Source organism: Oxyura jamaicensis, chromosome 3, assembly GCF_011077185.1.
Source record: "Oxyura jamaicensis isolate SHBP4307 breed ruddy duck chromosome 3, BPBGC_Ojam_1.0, whole genome shotgun sequence".
Lineage (NCBI taxonomy): Eukaryota > Metazoa > Chordata > Aves > Anseriformes > Anatidae > Oxyura > Oxyura jamaicensis.
In genome coordinates, this window is record NC_048895.1 from 91,094,867 (window position 1) to 91,120,185 (window position 25,319).

General features: G+C 35.8%; 1 protein-coding gene across 8 annotated transcripts in view; it reads right to left on the minus strand.

Annotated features, from left to right (window-relative positions):
- The window catches only part of PHF3 (PHD finger protein 3), a 53,405-nt gene that overhangs the window by 16,889 nt on the left and 11,197 nt on the right, over positions 1–25,319 (minus strand). Inside the window, exons 1-8 of one of the 8 annotated variants that reach the window (XM_035323169.1) lie at positions 23,298–23,389; positions 17,431–17,469; positions 16,286–16,418; positions 14,771–14,927; positions 14,477–14,551; positions 14,050–14,211; positions 11,087–12,896; positions 812–1,139 (exon numbers count right to left, since the gene is read on the minus strand). In XM_035323169.1, coding sequence (XP_035179060.1) covers positions 812–1,139; positions 11,087–12,896; positions 14,050–14,191 — 2,280 coding nt within the window. In that variant the 5' untranslated portion in view covers positions 14,192–14,211; positions 14,477–14,551; positions 14,771–14,927; ... (1 more) ...; positions 17,431–17,469; positions 23,298–23,389. Of the gene's footprint in view, positions 1–811; positions 1,140–1,258; positions 1,437–11,086; positions 12,897–14,049; positions 14,214–14,476; positions 14,552–14,770; positions 14,928–16,285; positions 16,419–17,430; positions 17,470–23,297; positions 23,569–25,319 lie in introns of those variants that run through there. The other 7 variants (XM_035323165.1, XM_035323168.1, XM_035323163.1 and 4 more) reach the window with 7 other exon arrangements.

The window sequence follows — 25,319 nt, forward strand, 5'->3', positions numbered from 1 at the left end:
CTACAGTAATACTATACAGAAAGAAGACAAAAAGGATCGGTGATGACTGAAGTTATGGTGAATATAATAACGTATGTCAAAAGACTAAGGAAGTTTAACAAAAGCAAGTCACCACACTGCTCTTGCAAGTTACCCTTTGGTTAGTAAAAGAAAGTAGAAAGGCCCTAATTAAAGTGTTACACATTTTCTTATAAAATCATATCGAAATTTTAGATTTATGCTTTATGTAATATAGCAAATTGACAGATGCCATGTAAAAGCGATTAGAATTTTGAAGGCAAATTTTTCCAACTTCTTCAAAATATCATTTATGTAAAATACAGTATTCCAATCTTCCATTGAACCTCATATACTCTGTTTATAAAGTGACCATTACCAGGGGGTGGAGGGACAGAAAAAAAAAATATTTAATAGCATATTCAAAAACTTCTGGCTATCCGTTGCTCCTAGAGCTATGAAAGTCTATAGTGTAGTAAACAATTATTCTATTACATTTTTCATGTGTTCCTTCCCTGGTGAGAAGGGTTAAGAGCTGTTTCTAATCGTATATTTTGCTTATTTTTAAACAGACAAATATATATAGGTGAATCTACAATGTAAGACATGACTGCTGCTCAATGTAAGACAGAATGTACCAACAGTATCTCAAAATAGCCAAACCTGTCTGAAAATAACGTTACTCTGATAATAATAGAGAAATTTTATATTACATTCAAAAATGTTTGAAACACAGTATTTTGGATGACAGGGATTTAAAAGGAAGCCTCCTGTATCTCCAGTAACTAGAAGGAATTAAATGAGACTTACTTACCCTTCTGAAAATTTTGACTTTGTGCTTCCCTGCATCTTCTGTCTGCTTTGTTTTTTCAGTTGTTACATTTAGGTTACAAGTAGGTGCTTGCTTTGACATCCCTGGTTTTTCACATTCAACTGCTTTTTCTTCTCTGTGGCTTTCAAGTTTCACCTGAGTATCCAGTAGACTTTGATCAAAACACTCTGCCTTTTTGTCTTCCTCAGCACAGCATTTCACACACACGTATTCTTTATCTTCTTCACCCATCTGCTGTGCTTGAGATAGACTCAGTCCAACACAATCACCATGAAACCAGTCATCACACCTACCACAGCCTACCATAAACCTGAAAACAAAGTAAAGTACAAGTTAGTGTCTAACTAATAATAAAAAATAGAAAGCAACAATTTAAGCAGAATATACCATATTTGGTTTTATTTGTATATGTCAACAATTTGTTCTTACCTGAAACATGATTTTCTTTGTAGCTTTACATCCATCTCCAGCCTTACGACATGGTATGATGTTCCTGAGAAATAGTATTTTTGTTTGTTTTTGCTTTTTTGCAACAGTCCAAGAGAGTATCATAACCTCATAAGGTATATGTAATCTGCCCCCAAGCTCTACCAACGGGATCTTTTCAGAGTATTATTAATATACAGATGTTTAAAAAAAAAATCAAAAATCTTCAAACGAGTAAACTTATGTTCGAGAAAACTTGAAAATTTTCTTGCAGGAGCGTACTATACTCATATTCCTTCAAATGCGATTATCATCCTCATAGAAGAAACGTATCAACCAATACAATGTTCCAAAGCAGTAAGAGATGTTAAATTATTTTGATGAAAAAAAAAAAATGGCACAGAAAGAAAAGGCTATTATAAGTTAGTTGATATTTTACACCACGTTCCTTAGACTATTAGTAAATTAGTTGCAGAAATTTGCCTTTTATTCTCTTTACTGGTGAACTTGGAGCCAGGAATTGGGCATGTATCTACATCTGGCCAGCTGGCAGTGATCAGTTTGTTTGCTTGAAATAAGGTACATGCCGCTGATGTGTTGTTCAGCTACTTTATTCAGAGCTAGTATTTATTTAAAGAATGTTTCAAATAAAAAATAGTATCACTTAAAGCACTTTTCATCTCACAGTCACTTCAACTGTTTCATTTTTAAGTTAAAAGTAAGTTTATCTACAGACTGTATTTTCTAAGCATTAAGATCACTTGGTTTAGAATAAAAGCCTAGTTCTAGCAATTTTGTTAAAACTATTTGAAAATGTTATTAGGTATCACTAGTGCCTAATTGCTCTGAAAGGTATAATTTCTCAGTAGAAGTATTTTGGAGTAAAGTTGATCTATTTAACTTTGAAATTTCAACACCTCAACACATCTGTACAGGAAACAGAATTGGTACTATTTACTTTTCAAATAATTTCTTATAAAACTGTGATTACAGAAGATTTGCTTGCAAATGATGTAGAAAGAGCTCTTGCATTATCCATTTACATTCTTTTTTCTGTATCTTTTTTAAAATATACCTTAACGTTTAGCAGAAGGATATCTAAGAAGACTTGCAAGTGCATTATGAAAAGTGTGACTTTGTTAATACTGAAAGATTATGTACAGAACTATTTGGTTTGAATTCCATAGAAGACAGCTGATCTGAAATTTGTAGGACTACTCTAAAGAAGATTCCTAACCTCTATATGTTGCTATAAAGATCAGGACCTGCTACCTGCTGACTTACCTACTTTGTAATACTGTATGGTTTGGCAAAGTGCGCTCAGATAAATTCATTCAGCAGAGCTGTAGATGAACTCTCCAGGTGGTTTGGTACTGGTAGTGTATTCAAGAAACTACAGGTATCTCAAGAGACAAAAAAAATCTTCCTAGTCTAAAAACAGCAGAAGTTTGAAACACAAGAGCAGGAAAGAATAGCAGCTTTATGTTCTGTTGTTGCTTACCCAAAATAAATTGGGATTAAATCCTGAAGTAAATAGAATCTTTTGAGGCAAAATGAGCTTTAAAGCTCCAGCTGTTTGAGAAAAAGGTCACTTCCAGCTTTAGTAGTCTACACTCCTGTTCATTAGATTTAAAGAAACCAGTTTTATAATCTAGTTTGTGAAGGAAGTTGTTTTCTGATTTTTCTAATTTTATTTTTTTTTTTTTCTGAGCTGCAAGTACATTTTTGGTATTATTCATGAGAAACAAAATATCTGGCTATCTATTCAGTAGTTTCAATTATGAAGGTGTAGGTTCCTTCAACTTTTGTCAGGATCTCCATCTTTTTTAGCTTTGTTGGGACATAGATATGAAGATACATGAATGGTAATACCACGGTTAAGTGCTTCTGACAGTCTTGCACACAGGACACATATTAAGTACAATAGGAAAACAAAAAAGAAGCGATGTCAATTTAATACATAGGTGATTGTTCCTTGCTGAGAACCTAAAGCCAAACATGATGGTAGGAAATAAAGCGTGAATGCCCATTTCACAACTGCAAGGATCTACAAGAGGATGCTTGACATCCTGCATCATTGTCATAAAGTATTTATGAAAACTCTGTGGATTCCAAAAACTGGTTATAAAAATTCCAAACATAAGATTTTCTACAGAGTTGAAATAAGACCAAAGCAATCAAGTACTTCTTGCTTAAAGGCTATTTTGGTGTGCTAATGAATGAATGCCTTTTGGTTAAAAATTGAAGGAAACCAAGAATACACCATCTCAAAGCCACAAATGCTACTTATGTTTTTAATTTAAAAATCATTTTTTCAGTTAGTAAATTCAAGTACTGCATCTGTTAAATAAGCAGGGCAGATTACAACCCTCAGCAACTAAAATTTTGATTAACATTTAGAAAATTGTCTAAATTTACAAAAAATCAGAGACAAACTCCAGAGACTAAAACAAAATGCTGTACAACTCCAACTTTAAATTGACAGCACATGCATTTTTCAGCTTTGCTCACAAACAGTAAGTCGGCAAAAGGGATGGTGTGTGATAATGAGTAGAGCACCAGATAGGCATTCAGTCTTACATCTTTATTTCCTGGCCAATCAATAATAGAATTGAGACACACACTCACCCCTCCTCCCCAATTACAAAGACTTTACCTCATGTGGACAGTGTAAAATCTGTATTAGAAAGGTCTGTCCCATGTGTTCATAGTCTTAACTAGGTAAGTTTCAGGTTCCAAGTGATTTTTCTTTCTTAGTAGTTTAACCTTGTTGAACAGGGATAATTTAAGGCAATGAAGCAGAACAGCAGAGGCAGTCTTCCAAGAATAAACTGATTACTAGCAGCCAACTTCACAGATACTTATAAGTGTGTTTTGTTTTGTTTTTCTTTCTATATCCCTTGCAAATAATAAAAAGGTAAAGAAGTGTAACAAATTTCTGCTCAGAAACAGGTAATTCTTCACTAAGAATATACACCAAGTTGGAGAGATGTCATTCAAGCCATCTTAAGCAAACTACTGAAGATGGAATGTCCATTTGGCTTCATTCCCATCTTTACAACAAAGTTTCAATTGCTCTGTATTTAAACATGCACAATAAAACTTGGGATTCAGAAACCAAAGCTATGAAGAGAATCTGGAAGTGTCCACAAAGCCCGTAATATAAACGGAATTCAAGTGTTTACAGTTGTTTTGCTTAAACCTTGTTACACAAAATGGTAATAAAAATACCAGTGCTGCCTACCTAAAACTTTCACTGCTTTCACATGACTCAACTGAAAGACTGACTTCCAAGCTGGGAGAGAACATACTGATTTTGGTACAAGTAATGTAAATAATCCTTTATACCATAAGGCCACTTTTACATCTTTTTCTGTTTCACTCATCTGCACACAAAAATGCATTTATGATCTGTAACAGTAATTGTATTTGGAGAACATAAAAGTGACAGTGCAACACTTGGATTAAAAAGGGGCATCAAGGGAAACTGAAGCCTGGCTTGAAGGATCAAAGATGTCCTCTTGCACAGCTGTCAGTTGTGACTGAAGAGGTTCTGATATCTTGGACTATTTAAAACACCAAAGTTTCTGAATGTAGATTGCTTCAAGTTTGATGTGCAGGAGTTTTACCCATGTTGTAAGGCTGGATTGGAAGATGTAAAGCTGAAAGAGAAAGAAAAATGTGTTTTAAAATATTACATCATGCCAAATTCAATAAAAGATTAGCACTCCTTTTACTTGTCTTTAATAAAAATAGTTGTTTGAGAAAAACCTAAGAAGAGCTGACAGGTAACAGTAGACACTGTTATAGGTCACTGGGACTTTTACACAGAGTATGTTATTGTTTCATTCCATTTCCAGAATTCTTGGCAGTCCCCACATAACAGCATGTACCTTAAAGGCCATAGAGGAATGGATCACACAATAAAAAGAGACAATTAAAGCAAACCTTTCACCATCTCTCTTAGAGATTGACAGACCGTCTTCAGTATTATTTTTGGTAAATTAAACTCCTCCGTGAGATGAAAACACTCAGGCTTGAACCATTTATTTTCAAAATACGTAGGCCATGTTTTAAAATTAACTTGTATACTTTCAGTTTATAGAGCAGCAAATTTTCAGAGAAATTGATTATTGTGAAATAAGATTTTTAAAGTAATATGGGCAGAAGCCCTCTTATTCATAAAGTGATTGTTTGCTGTAAAGCTACAGTTACAAGTAAAACAAAAGACAAAAAAAAAAATCAGGAGCTGTCAGAATAGTTCTGTGTGGGCCAGTAATCAGCATTTTAAGATTTATTAATAACCTACAGTGCATTGACGCAGAAAATCATTTACTTCAAAAATAACTTATTTTTAGCTCTTTGCATTTGGCAAGGCATAAGACAAAAACCTGCAACAAGACTCAAATCTTAACAAAAAAGCCTTAATACTTAAACTATTCAAAAAGACACCCTAACCCTCTACTCAACTAAGAGGATAAATTATTCATGCACTTTTAAAAAGTTCAGACTTAAATATCTGGTAAATATGGGGCATGCTTTAGGCACTGAAGTACTATTCCACATTCCCCCTTAACATTACCTTTAACCAATCTTCTATAAACTCTATTGTAAATTTGTATTAACTATTAACGTTTTAACTGCATCCCAGCTGCATTGATGCTACAGTCCAGCCAACCTCAAGGAGAGGCTACATGGAGGCACCTGTTTTTCCTTCAGCTAATAAAGACATTCCTAATAGAAGGAATGAGTGACAGGCTTAACCTTTATCAACCTGCTTTATTCCTCAGAGACTGAGGAAAATATTCACAGCAGCTTTAGCAGAGCCCATGTTCCACATCACTGAAGTAGCATAGGCTCAATCCAAAGCTCAGTGAAACAAGTGATTACCAAGAAAAATGTGCAGTACCTTGTTATGTGCACGTGCACATAAGCAGTTTTTCTTGTTCACCTTTAGTACAAGATTAATACAATTGTCTAATGATTTTTCAGCTTTTGATTTTCAAGAAACAAGCTATCTTCAAAGAAACAATATAATATCTCTCTTTATATGGAGTTCGTAGCACAGGAAAAAGACACTGAAAACTCTTACTTCTTCAGTATCAAGTTTCGGTACCCAATCTTTGATACAATACAAGCTTTTTCCTTAAAGGCATACGCTTCTTTGTTTTTCATGTTACAAGAGCCTCTCCAAAAAGGAAGTAAATGAGGACAGAGGTAACCCTGTGCTCCCTGATCTGAAGGTGAATGAATGAAACAGGCCCAAAAACAGGAAAACCAAAATCCTTGAACTTCCCCAAACTTAAAAAAAAAAAAAAAAAAAAAAAGAGTAAAATACATCTCATAATATTAACCGCAAACCTGTAAAAAAATAATTAAAGGCAGCTCCATTAACAAGTGGTTCTATATACACATTGCTGGAACAGTTCTGTAAGCTGTATATATAAAAATATATTTTTTTAATTATGTATTTCAGACATCTTGTACTATCCACTTTCCTAGAGCCCTAATGCTATTAGTATGAACATTAATTCTACCAATATTGCAGCACACCAATGTAATGCATATAAAAAACAACTTATAAAATGGTATGACTATAAATATGAACACTGGAGTCCTTCCATTCTTTAATTATATATTACAACAGTGTGTTGCTTATAATGTCATTCAACTTTGCTACAGCTCATGGATAAGAGCTTTTTACAGTGCAAGACTTTTCGAAGTGGGAGAACACAGTAGGAGGGAGAAAACCTGAAAGCATCATTCATGACTACAAATTGATGACATCTCACATAACCTACAGTTTAATATACTCTTACTATACAATGAATGTGTCAGAACTAAAGCATCATAATTATTCTAATTACTGTTTCTTATGAAGAATGTTGTCACAACAATGATTCATGCACTGTTTATGCATCCACCCTTAAAAAGCATGTGCAGTTAAGGATGGCTATGAGTTCAGATCCTTAATCTCCTTCCTCATCCTTTCTTTTTTACATTAGTTTACTGAAGTACTGGCATTATTAAAAAATCCTAATAAACTCTACTATAGGGATTTTTTTTTAAAAAAAACTTGATACACAAGTTAATTATTAGAATACAGTTGTACAGAAGCTTTCTGGTGACTCGGTATGCAAGATCAGGAATACTGTGTCTTTGCTAAATCAACTTGCACACTTCTCAATTGCGTTTTACAGCATTACTAACTTTTCTTCCACCTTAAAGCAGAATTGAAATGTGGGGAAGAAGATGACTATATAAAACTCTGGTTTTACTAAGCTTTTCTGTGAGCTCTGAGAAGGCCCAGTACTCTAATCTCACAAACTGTATGAGCAAATACCAAGTAACACCACAACAAAAATAAAAATAACAGCACATAAAAAGAACCCCCTAAATCCCCAAATCTATTTAAAAAAGTAATAGAATTGTAGAAATCAAAAGACAAATTCACCAGAAAGTAATTAAAAGTACAAGCTTCCTTTTGCTTTCTACAATGCTTTCTAGAAGATTTGTTTAAAAATAGAAAATCTCAAGTTCTGATTAACAATGCATAGTACGTATGGAACATCTTCCATTAAAAAAGACAGTGAAGACAAATGAGAGAATCTGCAAAACCTCAGTTAGGTTTTGTCTCCCTGTGTAAGAAAGGAATTAATTCAGCCCACCAGCCTGTACAGAACAAACACCTACAAAGAAAAATGGAGAAATGTGTATTATGGGCCTTTACATCAGAAGGATGCGCATGACACGTACAAGAATAAATCTTGAATTAGTGGGTTTCTCACTATCTGCAGAGCATCTTCATCCAGCTCTACCCAAGAAATTAAATATTTTTCTTCAACTATTTTTAAATATCTGTCTTCAGGAAAACTAACTTATGTTTGTGATAAAGCTTACAATTTTCAATATTACTAGAACTCGAGGTAATTAACTTCAGTCTGTAACATTTTTATGTGATATACATATATACACATACTTTTCATCTATAGATGAGTGAAAAATTAAGTGTTATGTATGTTACTAGCTGATGAGAAAACATCTGACAGCAGTATTGGAACACAATGGCAAAGTTGAAAGAAATATTGAATGGCTAACACCAACTGAAACTTTGCTCTAAGCAGAGAAAATGTTTCAGATGTGATGAAAATTACTACCTACAAAAAGATACATGATAATTATCCGACTTGCTGAGAAACAGATGGTTTAGTTTTCATCTGAAAGAACAATTACTTCTTTAGTTATCTTGTAAAGGTAAATCTCTGATTGGGAATCAGCAGAATACATCAAGCAAAAAGACCGTAACAATTAGCCCTTAAGCCAAAGGCTGACCACGCACTCTATGGGTAATGTTGATAAAAATACAATACAGCTATGTTGGTTCCAGTTTACAACCATCAAGGGCAAGTGGAAAGCAGAGCATGAATAATCAATCACTCATGTACCCAAGAGAAAATGATCAAATCTATTAATATTAAGAAGCAGGCATGCCTCTTATAGGGCAAGGTACATTGTAACTTGAAAATCCTTTCATCATGTGAGTCACAAGTTTGCAAGAAAGGACTTCTTTCCCAACCAAAATCAGCAGTGCAAGGTAGGTATACTTTGACTTTGCATGTGATCAACAAATTACAGCTCGTATCCCTAAAGACACAAACTGATATGATTTTTTGAAGAGCTGATTCTGAAATAAACCAATATCCAACAGTACCATCCATCTTGTGCTGTTCTTCTAGCAGGCACACGAAGATCACCCTGGGGCTGCAAGAAGCCTATGTAAGTATCCCCTCTGGGGATTCTATACACAAAGAAGGCTGATGAAATGATCTCCACACACTTTCTCCAATCTGAATCAATTCTCCAAGCTTAGTATTACATTAGCAACAAGTTAGTGGGTTTGTATTTATTGCAGGGAATATAAAAAGGTTCAGATAACTACTATTTCGCAACCTGAATTCTAATGTTTCATTATCATATGCACATCATTTCTCAACTCAGGGCTGCATCTTTAACTTCATTCAACTTCATTTGCCACCAGTAATTTGTACCATAGTGTTGACCAATATCTCCAAAGTATAAATGACCACTGAGCAGGATATAAATGCAAATATTGTTTCAGATCTCAGCTCTGCTCTTTGCCATTTGTTGAATTTATGCCATTTTACAATATTTGACTCACACTCTTCCTTCTGCTTTTTCCTGTACCATGGACATACAAATAAAGGAAACAGGCTCATTATTACAGAAGGGAAACAAATTCCTTGAAAAGCAATCCACAAAGTGAAGGGTGGGGAGACCAAAAAAACAACACTTAATGCTACAGTAGGTTTTAATTGGTTCGATATATTTTCAAGTGATGAAAATATTAAATTTGTCACTTTAAGCTTTTTGTACTGTATAGAAAATGTTTGCTTGTTCTTGCTTCAATAATTGAACAAGTACAAATGTCCTATGACACTTCAGATAAAAGTTTTGCTTTCTTTTGTATCCTAGCAACATGAAGTGAATCTGAAAGGTAAGAATTTTTATTTGTAGCATACAACTACAAAATGAAATAAATTTAAATAAATTTAAAATTCATTTTTTAAGTGTCAATAAAAAGTGATGGACCATCAGTCTTACGTCTCTATTATTAACCATGAGGCTCAATAAATATGAGCTTCCCCACTCCACTAGCATGTCTCTATTCCACATACAAAAATTCTTCATTTATATTACAGATGTCCTCCTACATTTGGAGGACAATCCAATCTTCTCATGCTCAAACTGTTGGTTGTGTCTGCCAACAGTTTTGTGGCACAGATTTTGATAGAAAGAAAATCCAAAAAGGTGTTATTACAAAGGTAGGATACCAGTAATCACCATCTTTGGCAACTCAAGGGCTCTCTCAAATCTGACCTCAACTGGTCGTCCATGTGTTATACTGTTCTTCTAGGAGCACTAAGACCTAGCAATGCCAAATTGGTTTGCTGAACTTATTCCTGTACAGTAGCATATCTGCTGTATCTCGTTTTCTGTATTTCACTGATAAATAGACTAAAATATACTGACTGAAAATTACTTTTTTTAAAAAAAAAAAAAGAGCTTGGCAGGTAAATGCACAATGTCTTGGATTGATAACTCATTAGTGGAATATAACCTTTTTCAGTTCACTTACAGTGACAGAGGGACATCAACTTCAGAGCCAACCTCACTATTAGGTTTAAAGACAATTTCAGATATGCTTATGTGGACATTTCATAATTTCCCTCCTCCCCCCATTGCTTTTTCTTTTCCTTCCCGCCACAACTTCAACTTCTTTGTTACTCCTGTTACATGAAAGCCTGGCAGCAATGATGACATCAGGAAAAAAACAAATCTTAATCTCTAGGTACTAGAATCACAATTCTAGATGGTAAAAACAGATGCAAACAACTATTCAATTATTTTGATTGATGGCAATCCTTTAACTTAAGAGATCTCTGGAAAGAAGGAAATGGCAATCTGGAACACGTATCTTAGTCTGGTTTCTTTTCTAAGAAAAAGAATGAGTTTAGAAGAGATAACATTACAACAAAGTGGCAAATTCCTTGAGGATACGCTCATATAATAAAACATTCTTAGTAAAAGTTGATGGCCAAACTCATTTCTAATCATCTATTGAAAAGACAAAAAGATATGTATGAGTGCAAATTAAACCAATTCACAGTATAACACGCAGGCTTCTATTACAAGGCTTTTCCTTGTATGCTTGGGTACCAGCAGTAAGAAACTTTTGGTAAGAGGAAAAAAAAAAAAAGTATCTTCTGAGACCAATAACAAAGAACTCTGCAGACACAAAGCCACACACACCTGTTGCCATGTGGCTTTTTGCAAAAGCCACACTGCTTGCTGGGCACCCAAACATGTTTACTTTCACTAGCAGAGGTATGTTCCAAGCCTTCCCGTTTAACAGTTGAAATGTTATCTGGAATAAACAGTGGAGGTTCATCAAGTGAAAGACTTTTGCTACTTCTTCTCTGGCGAGGCTGAAGATTCTTATCGATTCTTTTTGATTTTTTTTCTTTATCATCCTCCTTCAGATGTTCTACCGTAGAGGCATCTTTTGCCTCTGACTCCTCCTTTGTGGAGCTATTTGTTTTTAGCACAGTTGTAAGCTGTTTCTGGGCTTGCTTCTGACCAAGATTTGAAATATGGCCTGATACTGGGTGCACGGAGTGGTGGGTATCTTTAGAACAGCTTTGTTGAGTAGGAGATTTGTCAATTGCTCTCTGAATTGATGATTTCTGTCCTTGCCCAGAGGCCTGGACTCGGGGTATTTTTTTCAGCGCTGTATTGGTCTGCTTTTTAACTGTGGTCCCTGAAAGAAAACTCTTTGTTTTCAAACTAAGATCAGATTGTTTCTTCCTAATTTTAACAGGGTTGCTTGGATGCTGATGACTCTCTTGCTCATCTGCATTCCGCTTCAGACTTGCTGAAGATGGACTGTAAAGACCTGAAACAGCAACACCAGCTCTTGTTCTTGAATTCCTTGTATCTTGTTGCACTGTACCCGATTTCTGCCGAGTACCTGCAGTCAGATTTTGCTTATTCTGTACTGCAGATTTACTATGCCGAGGCCTAATGTTCTTTTCACATTTTGAAAGAACACTAATTTGTTTATCATCATCCTGAACTTTTGAGGTCTCAGGGCCTTCTACTTTAGTACTGCTGATCTGCTGCTGTACATCTTGGCTTGCATGGTCAAGAACAGTGCTTTCTAAAATGCTATTTCCTGGGCGAGCAGAAGTAAGCTCCTCACTTTTTAAGTCTTTATTATCAAACTCTGTACTGTCCAGTAATTCCTCTGATGAACTTACAGTTTTCTCTACTCCCTTGCCATCATCTACAGGCTCTGTTACGCTTTCTTTTACTGACAATGTATTTTCATCAGGAAATTCCACACTATGGGAATCTAATCTACATTCAACCCCCTCTTCTAAAGAGCCAGACAAATTTGGAAAGGTCTCATAAATTTCACTTGGATTCACACAAATGCTAGATGGATCATTAGTTTCTCCAGTTATCCCACTTTGATCATGTTCTTCTGTTATCTTCTCCAATTCCTCTGCTTTACTTTCAGCCTTTTCTTCTGAAGAAGTTTCAGAGCCCATTGAATCAATCACATCATTTGCTTCATTTTTAGCTGCAGTAATTTCAGTATCTGCAGATGCTGAACAAACTGAATCAACATTCCCAGACTCAGTCTTTGTTGCAACCTCTGTTATTTCCTTTGTTTCTCCAGGAGAAGTACAAGCTCCTGGTAACTCAGAACAACTTAACTCTTGGGATATTTCTTCAACCTTTGCCTCAGGGGTTTCGGACTTTACTTCATTCACCTCTTCAGGACCAGGAAGAGCCTTTGTATTACTTTGGGAAGCAGTTACTGCTGCCACTGCTCCTTCTGTCTGTCCTGATCGTCTTGTACTACGCCTAACTTCTTTAGGCTGTTCTGCTTTCACCGGTGTGGCAACATCTGCCTCTTTAGCTGGACTTTTGTCTTGTTGTTTCTGTCCTGTTTTGGGGGCAGATCCACTTTTTACAGATGATTTCTTGGTACTGACAGGAGGCGCAACATTTGAACGCTTGGCCAGTGTGCTCTGTCGCAAACTCCGTACCGGTTCTATGAAGATAAAGAGAAAGTGTCTTAGCTATACTGTGTACTCCTATTTGCAAACACAAGACTAATCTAGAATAAAAGTGATTGAGCCTAATTTACCTTACTGGACACAAAAAGAATTTTGAAACTTTATTGTTAATAAAATTAATGAAAATTAAAAAAAAAAGTTTGAATGGAAAAAAAAAAATGTTACTTTTATGGCTACTAAAGCTCTGAATAGTATATAAAAAAAAACAGATATACCTCTGGTGATAAAAAGACAAAACCCACTCTACTTTTCTAGCACTCAACCTTTTCTACTCTTTCTACTTTAAGTAAAAATTGCATATTGTGATAAATATAAATGTGAATTTTACCAAGTTCTTAGAGAATACATTATATGAATATGAAATCCAGTCACATCCTCACTTAATGACATCTTTTACAATAATCAATAAGCAATAACCTAAAGTAATAAACAAATTTAAGTGCATTTTAAAGGTGTATTCATCATCTTTGTAACACAGGCTCTTCCTTAAATTCCGATTTCCCTATTAATTTTATCTTATTAATTTTATCTTAACTTAGCCTGCTCTTTGGGGACAAGGTAGAGCTGTTAATAACTCCAGCTGTTCAACAAGTTTTAAAAAATCCCTAATTATAAACAATTAGCTATAACACAATTTAAATATGTGAAATAACTATTAAGCATATTAAGATATCTATATGAAAGACTTTAGAAGTGCAATTACAATAACTTCAAAACAAAAATAATACACACAAGTAAGAACAAACAGAATTAAAATTTTAATTGGAAATAAAGAGCCATGCCAACCTGATTTTCCAATACAGTTTGAAAATACAACGTGGCTTTGTTAAAGAACCACAGTGCTAATCTGATTTAGGTAAAATGAACAAAATTTCAAAAACATGTTTGAGAACCAGAGTCCATGAGGAAGAATATTTGTTATAGCGGAATTCAGATTGAATAGCACCCCATGGATGCCAACCTCTAGCTCCAGTTTATTAAAAAAACGTAAAAAAGGAAGCATCTGTACTCTAATGCACACAACCAAATACTAAAAAATATTTAGTATTTATGAATATTAGGAAGGGATTATAAAAATTTAGTCGACCTTGAACGTGCAAAGATATACATCACATATTGAGTGATCACCTTGTGCCATTAAACGTGGTGACTTTCTTGGTGACACGACTGATGTTTCTTCTAAGCGACTCCTCAAATTCCTGTTCGGTAAAGTTAACTCATCCTCATCAACGGTGTCATTTCCGCTCTCTTTAACTCCCTCTTCATCCATAATATCATCAAGACCAATAACTAGAAAAACAAACAAACAAGAAAGATCCTAAAACTTAAAATGAACAGGAAGTGTTGCAACTGTAAGGGTGAGTAAGGCTGGGGAAGAAACAGGGAAAAATAAATAAATTGGCCATCTAAATACAAACAGAAGGAAAAAAATGAAGAAAGGCAGGACAGAAAATGCCCACGTGAGGCAGTTTCAGTGTAGAAGAAGCTATCACCCAAAGCTTAAAATTTCTGTAGATAGCTTATATACCACCTTATAGCTTTTTGGTGGACTCACATTTTTTTGTTTTTATTTTGGCACAAGAAGGTCCACAGTCTTAGAGGATCAGCTGTCCCTCACTGCCCCTTCCCACTTAAGAAAAAGTGAAGAAAGGTAAACAGTAGAAGGAGCTGATCCAGAAGAGCAATGAATGTAAAAATCAGTTTTCTCATAGGACAGTTTTAAAACTGAAGTCCCACCCACCTCATATATCTCCATCTGCAACCCGTTTTTGGAAGGGCATGGAGTGCAGCATGCACTAGTCTCCCAGCCAGAATCAGAGAACATTGTCGAATTCCTATCCTCCACTAACCTGAGAAGGATCCCAGAGGTTGCTCCTGAAAATAGGTTTCCTAAGAGGCAGTCAGGCCACTGTACCAGCCATTTTCCTCACTTTCTCTAAGTTTGGTTCTGCAATGGTAGCCTCTCCTATCCCAAGATCCTATGTGTGATTAATGAATCCTGGTCCCTGTAGGATGCGAAATTTGTGAGATCAGGCCAAACACCCAAGTGATTTTATAAAACATGTAGAAGGGTCTGACAAATACAACATAAGACTCCAAACAACCAAGTAAGCCTATTCTTCACTATCCCAGCACCAATTCTAGCATTTCTATGGCAAACTAAGTTACACAACAGACATAAGATCTCTAAAAATTTCTAAAAACTATTTTCTTAAAATTACTTTAATTTTAATCTTAGAAATCAAAACAATAAGATAATAAAAATTTAAAAATGTTAGAACCTTCAGCTTGCCTCTGAAAACCTGTCAGTTTCTGCTTCAACTCAGATGTTTTCGCAACTTAAACAGAAGTTCTCTTGTGAAGCCACTGTAATATCGAGCATAGAGTAACAAAAAACAGGAGTTGTAAAACACTGCTAAAGCCAAGCAATGATGAATAATCAAGTCTATCTAGACTGTCATTCAGCCCACAGTCACATTACAGAGATTTAACAAAAAACACCTGTTAAAGGTTAAATATTAGAAAGATTTTAAACAGCCTCAAAGTAAGGCTGAGCTTGGCAACAGGTGAACTTCATTCTGGACCTCTGCACTTAGACAGTTGTCAGGAGCTGAAAGCTAGGAGCTTCTTCAGCTAACAACTTACTGTCACTCATTTTATTTTAACCATATTTATTTAGTTACTGCATTGTATGCCCCAGTTACAGGAAATGTATATTTCTGGCCATTACCGGCAGCTTTCTCTTTCCAATCCATAGAGCTATCTTTATGGGTGTATTTGTACATAGATATCACACACCAGGTGCACAGGACTGATAAATCTAGTGTCAGTCCACTCATCCAAATGTTTCTTCATCACTTATTTGCTACATGCAACATACTGGGGAAAATATGACACTAATTGCCCTGTCATACTTCATTTTCCCCTAAATATGTAATGCTGGCCACTATCCAACACAGGACACTGAACAAGATGGATCCCCATCCTAACTCAGGCCACCCTTCATGTGTTCTGAAGGATTATGTGATGATGTCCTTCCGACAGCTCCACAGTAAGACTGCTGTCTTATTGCAACAGCAGTCCTAGAGAACGTGCAGCTGGTGTGAGGGAACAGCCTGTAACCCTTACGACTCTTTGGTGTAGAACTACACTAGAGACAGAAGATAACATGAAGAATAAAAACTACTCAGACAACTTCTGAAATGGTTCTGGAGCTGATTTCACAGCTCATTAAAGCCTCAGACTTTACATGTTCTTGCACAAGTTAATTCATTTACACACCCTTCATTAACACAAGGGACACATTCAGTCTACTATTGACAGACAGTTTGAAATATCAGAATTAAAGTATTTTCATACTTACAAGACTCTGTGCTGTAGCTTTAATTTTATGGATGAATTTGAAGCACAGAATCTTGTTTATTTCAAACGACCTGAGCTACAACTCAGCTATGACAGCCACATGAGGCAGGATGAAGAGAAGTCAACACAGAACCCTGCTGGGAAAGGAAAAAGGGACAAGGAATAGTAATAGATACAGAGGAAGAGACTGGAAAATTGAATTACGAAAGGGAAATGGATGTAGAGATAGGAATGTGGAAAGACAAAAGCACCAAAAGCAGAAACAGACTGAAATAAAACAACAGAAAGAGATACAGATGATGTTAGTAATAAATATTTATAGAAATTAAGACGGAGGCATAAGTGATAAATAATCACATAGGGGGAAGGGAAAAACATCAAAACTGCATACAACTGAAAAAGCTGCAAAGGAAAATACATAGAGAGAGACTGTGACCTATACATTTATGCGTATACAAATACACATGCTTGAAGAAGCACCACTGGCTATCATATTAATACATTGAGTCTGTTATCTGCAAAGTATTTAAATTTCCAGACTAATGTCTCACTTTTCATACATTTCAAATAATAACAGAATAACAAATTTTTAAAAATTGCAATTTTAAAGCAGAATTTTCCATGTGTTAAAACAACACTTTGACAAATTTTTATTTCTTCATTGATATATAATCAAGGAAAATAAGCTTTACTTGATGGAAGAAGGGGAGGGAAGGAGAAGAAAATACCTAAAATATCATCAAAATATTTTAAATGTATGAGTATTATTAACATGTGTCTTCCCTTGATTATCTTTAGCCTGTTAGACAAAGATATTCAGATTTTTGACACACTGGTCAAGGTAAATTTCAATTGTAGAATTCAAGTTCTCCTGTAGATATCAGCTCTGGTTTTCCTTTGCTTAGCTAACCAGATGGAATAACATTCCACTACTCCTGCTCCGTACTGTTGTAAATGCTAAAGATCCAACTTCCATCCATTCACAGAACTGATCCAAAGAAATAACTAAGACTTCAGAAGAACCCACAGTGGGGAAAACTGGTAGTTGATTACCTACAGACAAAAAGCATGCAAAATAAATATTTTCCATGTTCTCAATATGATAGCAATATAACAAATTTAAATCTTATACAGAAAGGTTACTACCTTGGTCACAAGACACTGTGCAACTGTTCACAGGGACAGCTTGGAGGAAGGAAGGCAGAAAGAGGTAAGAATACCGAAAAACCACAGAGCATTTGGGGTTGCAATCAAGAAGTTATATTCAAAATCACTTCATAAGCAGGTGGAAAAGATACAAAGGTACATTTGATTTTTAGTGAAATGAGCATAAAGTGCCTAAAACAGAAAGCAGCTACAAGAAAAAAAAATATTTGTAGTCAGAAAAATCGTTTTGGCTCCAAAGATTTAGTAGCTGATCACAGTTTCAGCAGAAGCAATGCTGCTTTCAACAGTAATCGTGAACATATAGGGTAAAACTAGGAAGAGCAGACTGCAGTCAGGGGAAACACTTTTCAAGAAGCGATCTAGAAGCACAGGAAAAAAATCGCAGTTTAAAAGATGTCCCCAACAGCCTTTGTACACTCTCTTATATGGCCAGTCCTCCTCATTTATTAAAAAAATCTGATTGGATAAACATAAAATAAACCAGTAAACATTTAATTTTGTTATGAAATCCAGAAACATCTCTAGATGATATGTAATTCAAATGCCATACCATCTACTACACGTATAATAAAATCAAACTGCTCCAGTGAATAACAACCTGAAAAGCTACAGAATTTATGATAGCTGAGAAATGCCCAGTTAGTATGAATCCTGCTTACTTAGTTTGATTTTGGCATATATATGCATGTGTGCATATATATATACACATGTATACACACAGACACAAATATACTGAATAAAACAAGGGAAAAGGAAAATCCCAAATCTGGGGCTGTTGACCAGAAGTCAGACAAATCTTTGCAGCTTGGTGGCAAATCACCACATGATTTGTGGTGAAGGAAGCCATATGATCTCAGCTATCAGGGTTCCAGCCTGACCTGCCATGCTCACAAACTTATAAAATTAGTGCATAAATTTCCAGCATGTCTTACAGCAAGAAATAACTGAACAAAACAGAACACCCCCCATCACTAAAGTACCAAGTCTGAAAAAAGGTGTTGCTCTAAAAATATCCTTAAATTTACATTTTCCATTTCTGATTAAAGAAAAAGGATCAGAAGGAAAAGCAAAACAAACAAACAAAACACGCACACACACACACACACCACCCAAACATCAAAGATAGCCAGGGGCTATTCCACAGAATCTACTTGTGTTGATTACACAGCTCTTTGGAGAACAAACACCTTACCAAACCGATGAACGGAAACACTGAGACACCTCAAACATGATATAGGACACCTCTGAGTATTTCAAAAACTTGTGTTTCATTTAATTTTTAAAGCCTCGTTTTGTCAAATTCTGTCTTTTATCTAGCAAAGACAGTAGTTGCACCAGCTTCCACTAATGACACTAGGTCTCACTGTCAATACATACTGAGGACAGTAAACGGCTTCCATTACTGCTAAGCGCCTGAGATCTGCAAATAGGTTGTCCCTTGCTTCATTGAAATAACAAAACTTCCTAGATGCCCTACACAAGCAGCAATCTGCACCATCTAATCCCACAAACCAGCAACCCAACCACATCTTCACAATCTAGGAGTCACTTCTCACAAACACATCTAAAAGAATTACAGCATAACAGCTGTTAATTTGACCCATACCCTCTCCAGCTTGGGAAAAAGTCAAGAAAAGTTACTTCCATCTCTGCTCAAAGGCATTAACAGATCCGGAAAGGATTTTGTCTTCTCCAAACATCCAACTGTTCAGTCAAAGCTGAACGAGACAATCCTGTTCTATTACTCAGTGGTAATTACAGAGAAAGCTCATAGAGCAGACAAAGATCAATAATGTCATCTAACAAAAAAAAAAAAAAAAAAAAAAAAGTAGATCCAGCATAAAGCTGGATTCAGGCCAAGACACGAACATGAGACTGCTTTACTGGCACTGATACAGTTCCCCACATCAATACACAGGCAGCAGACATATATTTTCATGCTCTTCACTATTTGTCATATACCGGTACTGCTGACTATAATGCTACTATGTTCCCCATGACAATTACATGTAATCCAATTTAGAAAGCATTTTGCACATTTTCTGTGGAAACGCTCTAACCAGCAGTGACTGGAAATCAAACTTCAACTCACAAAAGTCTATGCAGTTCTGTCATATAGACAAGTACCTAAACTGTTTAAGAGATATAAACCAATTGCTACCAGTATCCATCACATCCAGTCAGATTGTTGCCTTTGAAAGAGCTCAGCAGTAACAAAAAGCTTAGTTTGCGGTGAATGGTGTGCAATGTAAACCTTAATGCTGAGCAGACAGATGCAATACTGATGAGTAATGACTTTGGGTTAGGCCTGTGAACAACACTCATCAAGAACTTACATCAACCCACCATGGCAGAACACAGACCAACAGGTGAAAACAAGTTAAAAGCCAAAAGAAAGAAGGGGTTCTTAAAATGAACATAGCTGAGCGCCAAAAAACTCTAATCTCCAAAGAAGAGCAAAGGCTCTTAGTTCTGAGAAACCTGATATACTGCTATGCAGGCCTTACAGCAGTCCTTCTCAAAGCTCCTGCCACAGAAATGTACCCATTCGCACATAAAAATCTCATGTTTAAAGACACAGAATCATATAATCACCTAGATTGGAAAAGCCTTCAAGATCACCAAGCCCAACCATCATCCTGACCTACAAGGCCCATCAGTAAGCCATGTCCCTTAGTGCCATGTCCACATGTCTCTTGAATACCTCCTGGGATGGGGACTTCACCACTTCCCTGGGCAGACTGTTGCAATGCTTGGCCACCCTTTCCACAAAGAAATGCTCCCTAATGTCCAATCCAAACCTCCCCTGGCACAACTTGAGACCATTTCCTTGTGTTCAATATAAATCCTATCACTTGCCACCTGAGTAAAAAAAAGAGACTGCAACCTCCTTCCAGGTAGTTACGGAGATAAATGAGGTCTCCCCTCAGCCTCCTCTTCTCCAGACTAAACAACCCCAGTTCCCTCAGCCACTCCTCTTAACTCCTCTTTTCTAGTCTCTTCCCCAGCTTCATTGCTCTTCTTCCACACCCACTCAAGCAACTCAATATACTCCTTGTAGTGACATGGTGCAAGGTCCTCTGGTTGAAATCGCTATCTCACTTTGTGCAGAGGTTTACAAATAGTCTTGAACTCTTTGCTCAAAACAAGCTTCCACTGAAGTACTAGTGAGCCACGCACTCCACTCCTTCAATTTACCTGTCAGACCTAATTCCACTTCAGCCAAATCACCTCAGTCCAACTATTTATACTTTTATCTCTTCAGCTTACCCACAGAAGAACATAGCATTAAATTTTCACAGAAAAAGAACACAAAGAAGTTTTCACCACTTTAAAAACTGGACAAAACTGGACATTTCAGCTAGTCATGGACCAGCAAGCATGATAAACCTGTCCTTTTCTGTCTCTGCAAAAAATATGGCTTATCTTTGGGAGTCCAAACAACTGTTGTTCCCTACAGACTTGACAGTAAGAAACACAGCCATCTAACATTTCAGCTTTAAAAAGAAAAACAGAACGCCACCACAGACTTCCTCCCCCATCCCCCCTCCAAAAAAAAAAAAAAAAAAAAAAAAAAAAAACAGTATTTCCTAGGTTGTGCCCAGGCTAACAACTTTTTTTGTAAGGTTTTACTATATACATTTGTTGTTACCAAGTTATCCTACTAAGGAAAGGACAAAGAGGCGAAAAACCAACCATTCTGCAACCATACTGCTTAATGCACCACAGATTAAATTCACATTAATATCCTATGCAAAGGAGGAAATTAAACACCAATAACATAGCAAACTACATTCTGCATGAAACACCAAAGGTGTTACAGATCTACAGATATAAATAAGGCAAGTTTTATGGGGAGAACTGTGGGGTTTTCTTTCCTTCTCTTCTCCAGACAAAATGATATTGGAGCAGAGAAGAGCTTTCATGCACACATTTTGGAAATACCAGCCTTTCTATCACCAGTTCTTACAAAGGGCATTACCATTTTCTGTGACTGCATTCTTACCAGCAGACTATTTAAGTTGCCTTAGATCACCAACTCTCACACAAATCAAATAAATCATGAGGAATAATGACAAACAAAGAAACATTGCTTCAAACTGATAACTCTTATTCTCAACTAAAAAAAAATAAAAATTAAAAAAAAAAAGAAAAATATTGGGATCCTACTATCTCAGAATAAAGACAAGACCTTCTTAACAAGACCTACAAAGAATAAGCAACAGGAAGAATATGGCATGTCCTTTTGGGTCACTGTGACGTTAATTGCAAATTGCATGTTTTCATTTACATGCTGAAATGTGGTTTTAGTCTTGCTTTCAGATTAAAAAAAATACTAAATTCAAGAACATAGCACAACTTATATCCATTTTGATTCTCTGAGTCTGCATGCAGCCTGAAGTAGTAGTCACAATTAATGAGCTTGCTCACTAATTGTAATGGACAGAAAGTTTAAAAAATTTACTTTAAAAAGTTAAATGTGATTATTTAAATATCAATAACTATTCCACTGCCGATCGCTTTTAAGATAAATATCCAGCTAGTTTACCAAAAAGCTCCCAAACATCTCCCTGTAACTTCTAAAATATCCAGCTGTACCCTGAGTTAATTCAAAAAATTTAAATGCAGTGTAGGTTTACAGAGGGATACACAGCTGTGACTCTGTGAAATAAGAATTCACATCATTGTTTTATGAGATGGAAATAAACAGAGACGATTAGTTTAGCTGTGTACACTGCAGTCTTATGCACATTAAGACTGATATAATTTTGTTTGGTAGGTTAAAGACAAAGTTTAAGCATATGGACTATTACAAGAATAAACAAGAACATTAAAGATGGCCTCAAACTATATTGTACTACAGCAGTAAAAAGATCAAATAGCTTAGTTTGGTTCTGTATTTCACTTTGTCATTACCTCAATCAGTAGCATCTTTGATTTACAGTTTTCCATGCCAAAATACCACTTGATTTAACAAAGGTGAGAATTTAGTCTGTCAGTAGAAACAAAATGTATTATACTACAAAATTGTCAAGTTTTTCAGAAACAGTTCATAAAAGTTACCAGAAAAAAATGAAATGCTGGTATAAGTTACTTGCACTAATCTACAACACTTTTCAGTAATTAATCAATTTTTTAAAAACTTCCTGTCAAAAACAAACAAAATAACCCTACTAAGCAAAGAGTATATTTTTATCTGTTACAGTAAATTCAGAGTAATTATTCCAACTATTCACAATATAAGTAACTTAGAAACTGGATTATGGTTTTGTTCCCCACCCACTCCCATCTTCCAAAACTGCTCCACAGCTCCTAACATGATTTTTATTTAAAACTTTGTTCTAACTCAGTTCCAACTCACGTGTTTCCAAATAATAAAAAAGAATTGTTTGAAGCCAACCAAAGCAAAACACCCAGTATTAACTCCATGCTAGAACTCCAAGCACTAAGAGTACCCCTGAGGTCAGAGCAGTAATATAAAAACCATGGCCTCAAACACTCCTCTTGGTAATCCTGCACTATTAAATTTTTTAAGACAACTAACGATTTCACTAATCAGGCATGGTTCTTGTGCTAAAGAAATCAAACTTTAATTGGGAATAATTTACACATATTCAAGTCAAAGCCTAGATTACTTTTGACCCAGATTAGGAGCTTTCCCTTGTTGTGACATGTCCAAGTTAAAAAGAACTGCATGTTTTACATGTCAAGCATGTAAGCAGCATAACAAAAGGGGCAGGAAAGAGACAGAAATCCCAAATTATTATTTCTACATCATGAAAAAGGGTTGGCACTAGAGAATTAATTTATTTTAAATTGTAATCTTAAAAAATTATAAGATTTACCTGTTGAACAAGGCATCTGGAAATTGGGATCATTGCTATCCAAAACAGGCAAACAGAACTGGGCACTTGCAGATCCTAGCATAGGATCCTTATCGCTGAGCATGTTCTTCAGCGAATCCTCTAAGACATTTTGACTTGTACTAATATCCTCACAGACTTCATTCTCCAGGTTGGATCCTAGAAATAGGGCATCATCTAAGTGTTCAGTAGGAATTAAATGGTTAAATGTATCAACTATATCCATGAAGTCTCCTGTGTGTCTTTCAGCCCTATAGAAAGACAAGAAAAATACCATAAGAAAATAAGCTACAAATAGGAAAAAAAAAAAAAAAAAAAAAAAAAAAAAAAAAAAAAAACTAAGAAACCAGCAAATTGTTTTGGTTGTTTTGTTTAATAAAGAATGCTTAAGGTATTTTAGACTAGAAATAAATAAATCTTCTTATGGCTTGGTATGGCCCACTGCATATCTAAAATAATTTCTCTTTCTAACTGACTGCCTTTACAAGAACTTGCATGCTAAGTTACTAATATAAGCTCTTCCATCAACATCAGTGCTGCTACTTCTGCAGAGCATGTACGACAAAGTTTAAGTGACAAATATCCTTTCTAAAATGCATTTAAACCTTAACCAGCCCAGGTGCACAGGGTGGTGTGGAAGTCAGCAAGCATGGAGCCTGGATAGTGGCACTGTAAGGGCACATCTTTCTTCACTTTCACATATGAAGCCACAGTCAGCTTCCACTAATGGCATAGCAGAGAAAGCTCAGGGGCCTGCATACTGGGCCCCAAACTGAGAAGGATTATATTTCTGCCCCTGCAATTCATGGCAAGTAACTATTCTTAAGCAATAGAGTCTTACCCCTATTTTTCACCTATGGTTATAGCCAATAAAATTATACAGGTTTTATTTGAAAGTTTGATCCCAATCATATATGAGAATTCTGTCAGATGGCTTCAGAAAAGCCAGAACCCTTTTATAAGTTTCGGTTTTGAAGAAGCTTAAGACTTAAGGAACTGCAGTCAAAGACAGCACCTACATTTCCTAAGCAATTCCCCATTTCCTACATCACTTTTTTGCAATGGAGCAGAAGTACAACTGTTTCATCAAAGATTCAACTGATAAGAAAGTACAACTATACAACAGATGAAAAAAGTCAACAAAATGCTTCTTCAGGGGTTTAACATGACCCTATACTTCAAGTGCAGGGAGATAATTATAATAAATATGGTAACTTTGGAATGCAAGGAAAATGAAGCAGTGTTTGACATTATTTGGAGAGCCTAGGAGACCAGTTTTGGCACACGCAAAGCTGTTCAGGCTTCTGCAAATGGGAAAAGGACACAAATTCTCTCCAGCGCCTTCCTCTATCAGCCGCTTCCCACACACTAGACAGGATTTTATTTTTTGAATGAATGCACTAATTAAAGGAAAGGGAGAAAAGGGGGGTTTACAGCTTGTAGTGCTTGAATTAGTTTCTACATTTCCATTCCAGCAACCTGCTGCTAAATGAGCCTGGTATCTACTTACGCTTACTACAGCAGTAAGTATGCTTTCTTATACTTATTAACTGGATATTTCTGTTTTAATGATCAACAGGGAAAATCCTAGCCATACACATACTCAAGTGCTTTGCCCCAATTTTAATCCTGTTCTCACAATTTAGTTTTGCAACTTCACAAGTTTACATGAACTACATGCTAGCATAATTTTTTTGTTGTTGTTGTTAAAAACGTGATGTTTTTCTTCATTCTTCCATACGACAGTCCAGAAGAAAACAGTGGTCAGGTATATCACTGCAGAGCACAGTGTCTTTACAGTATCTACACACTATCCACAATGAAAACAGTCCAGTGCACAAATCCTATTGACTGAACAGAAGGCAAAATGAGGCCAAATCAGTTGCCTTTACTTACAGAGGCCTTACAGGAGGAAGTATGTTGTATTTGAAAACCCCCTACAAAAAATACAGACTTGTTATTAAGCAGTGCATCTATGCGTGTACCATGCCAACTAGCATCTAT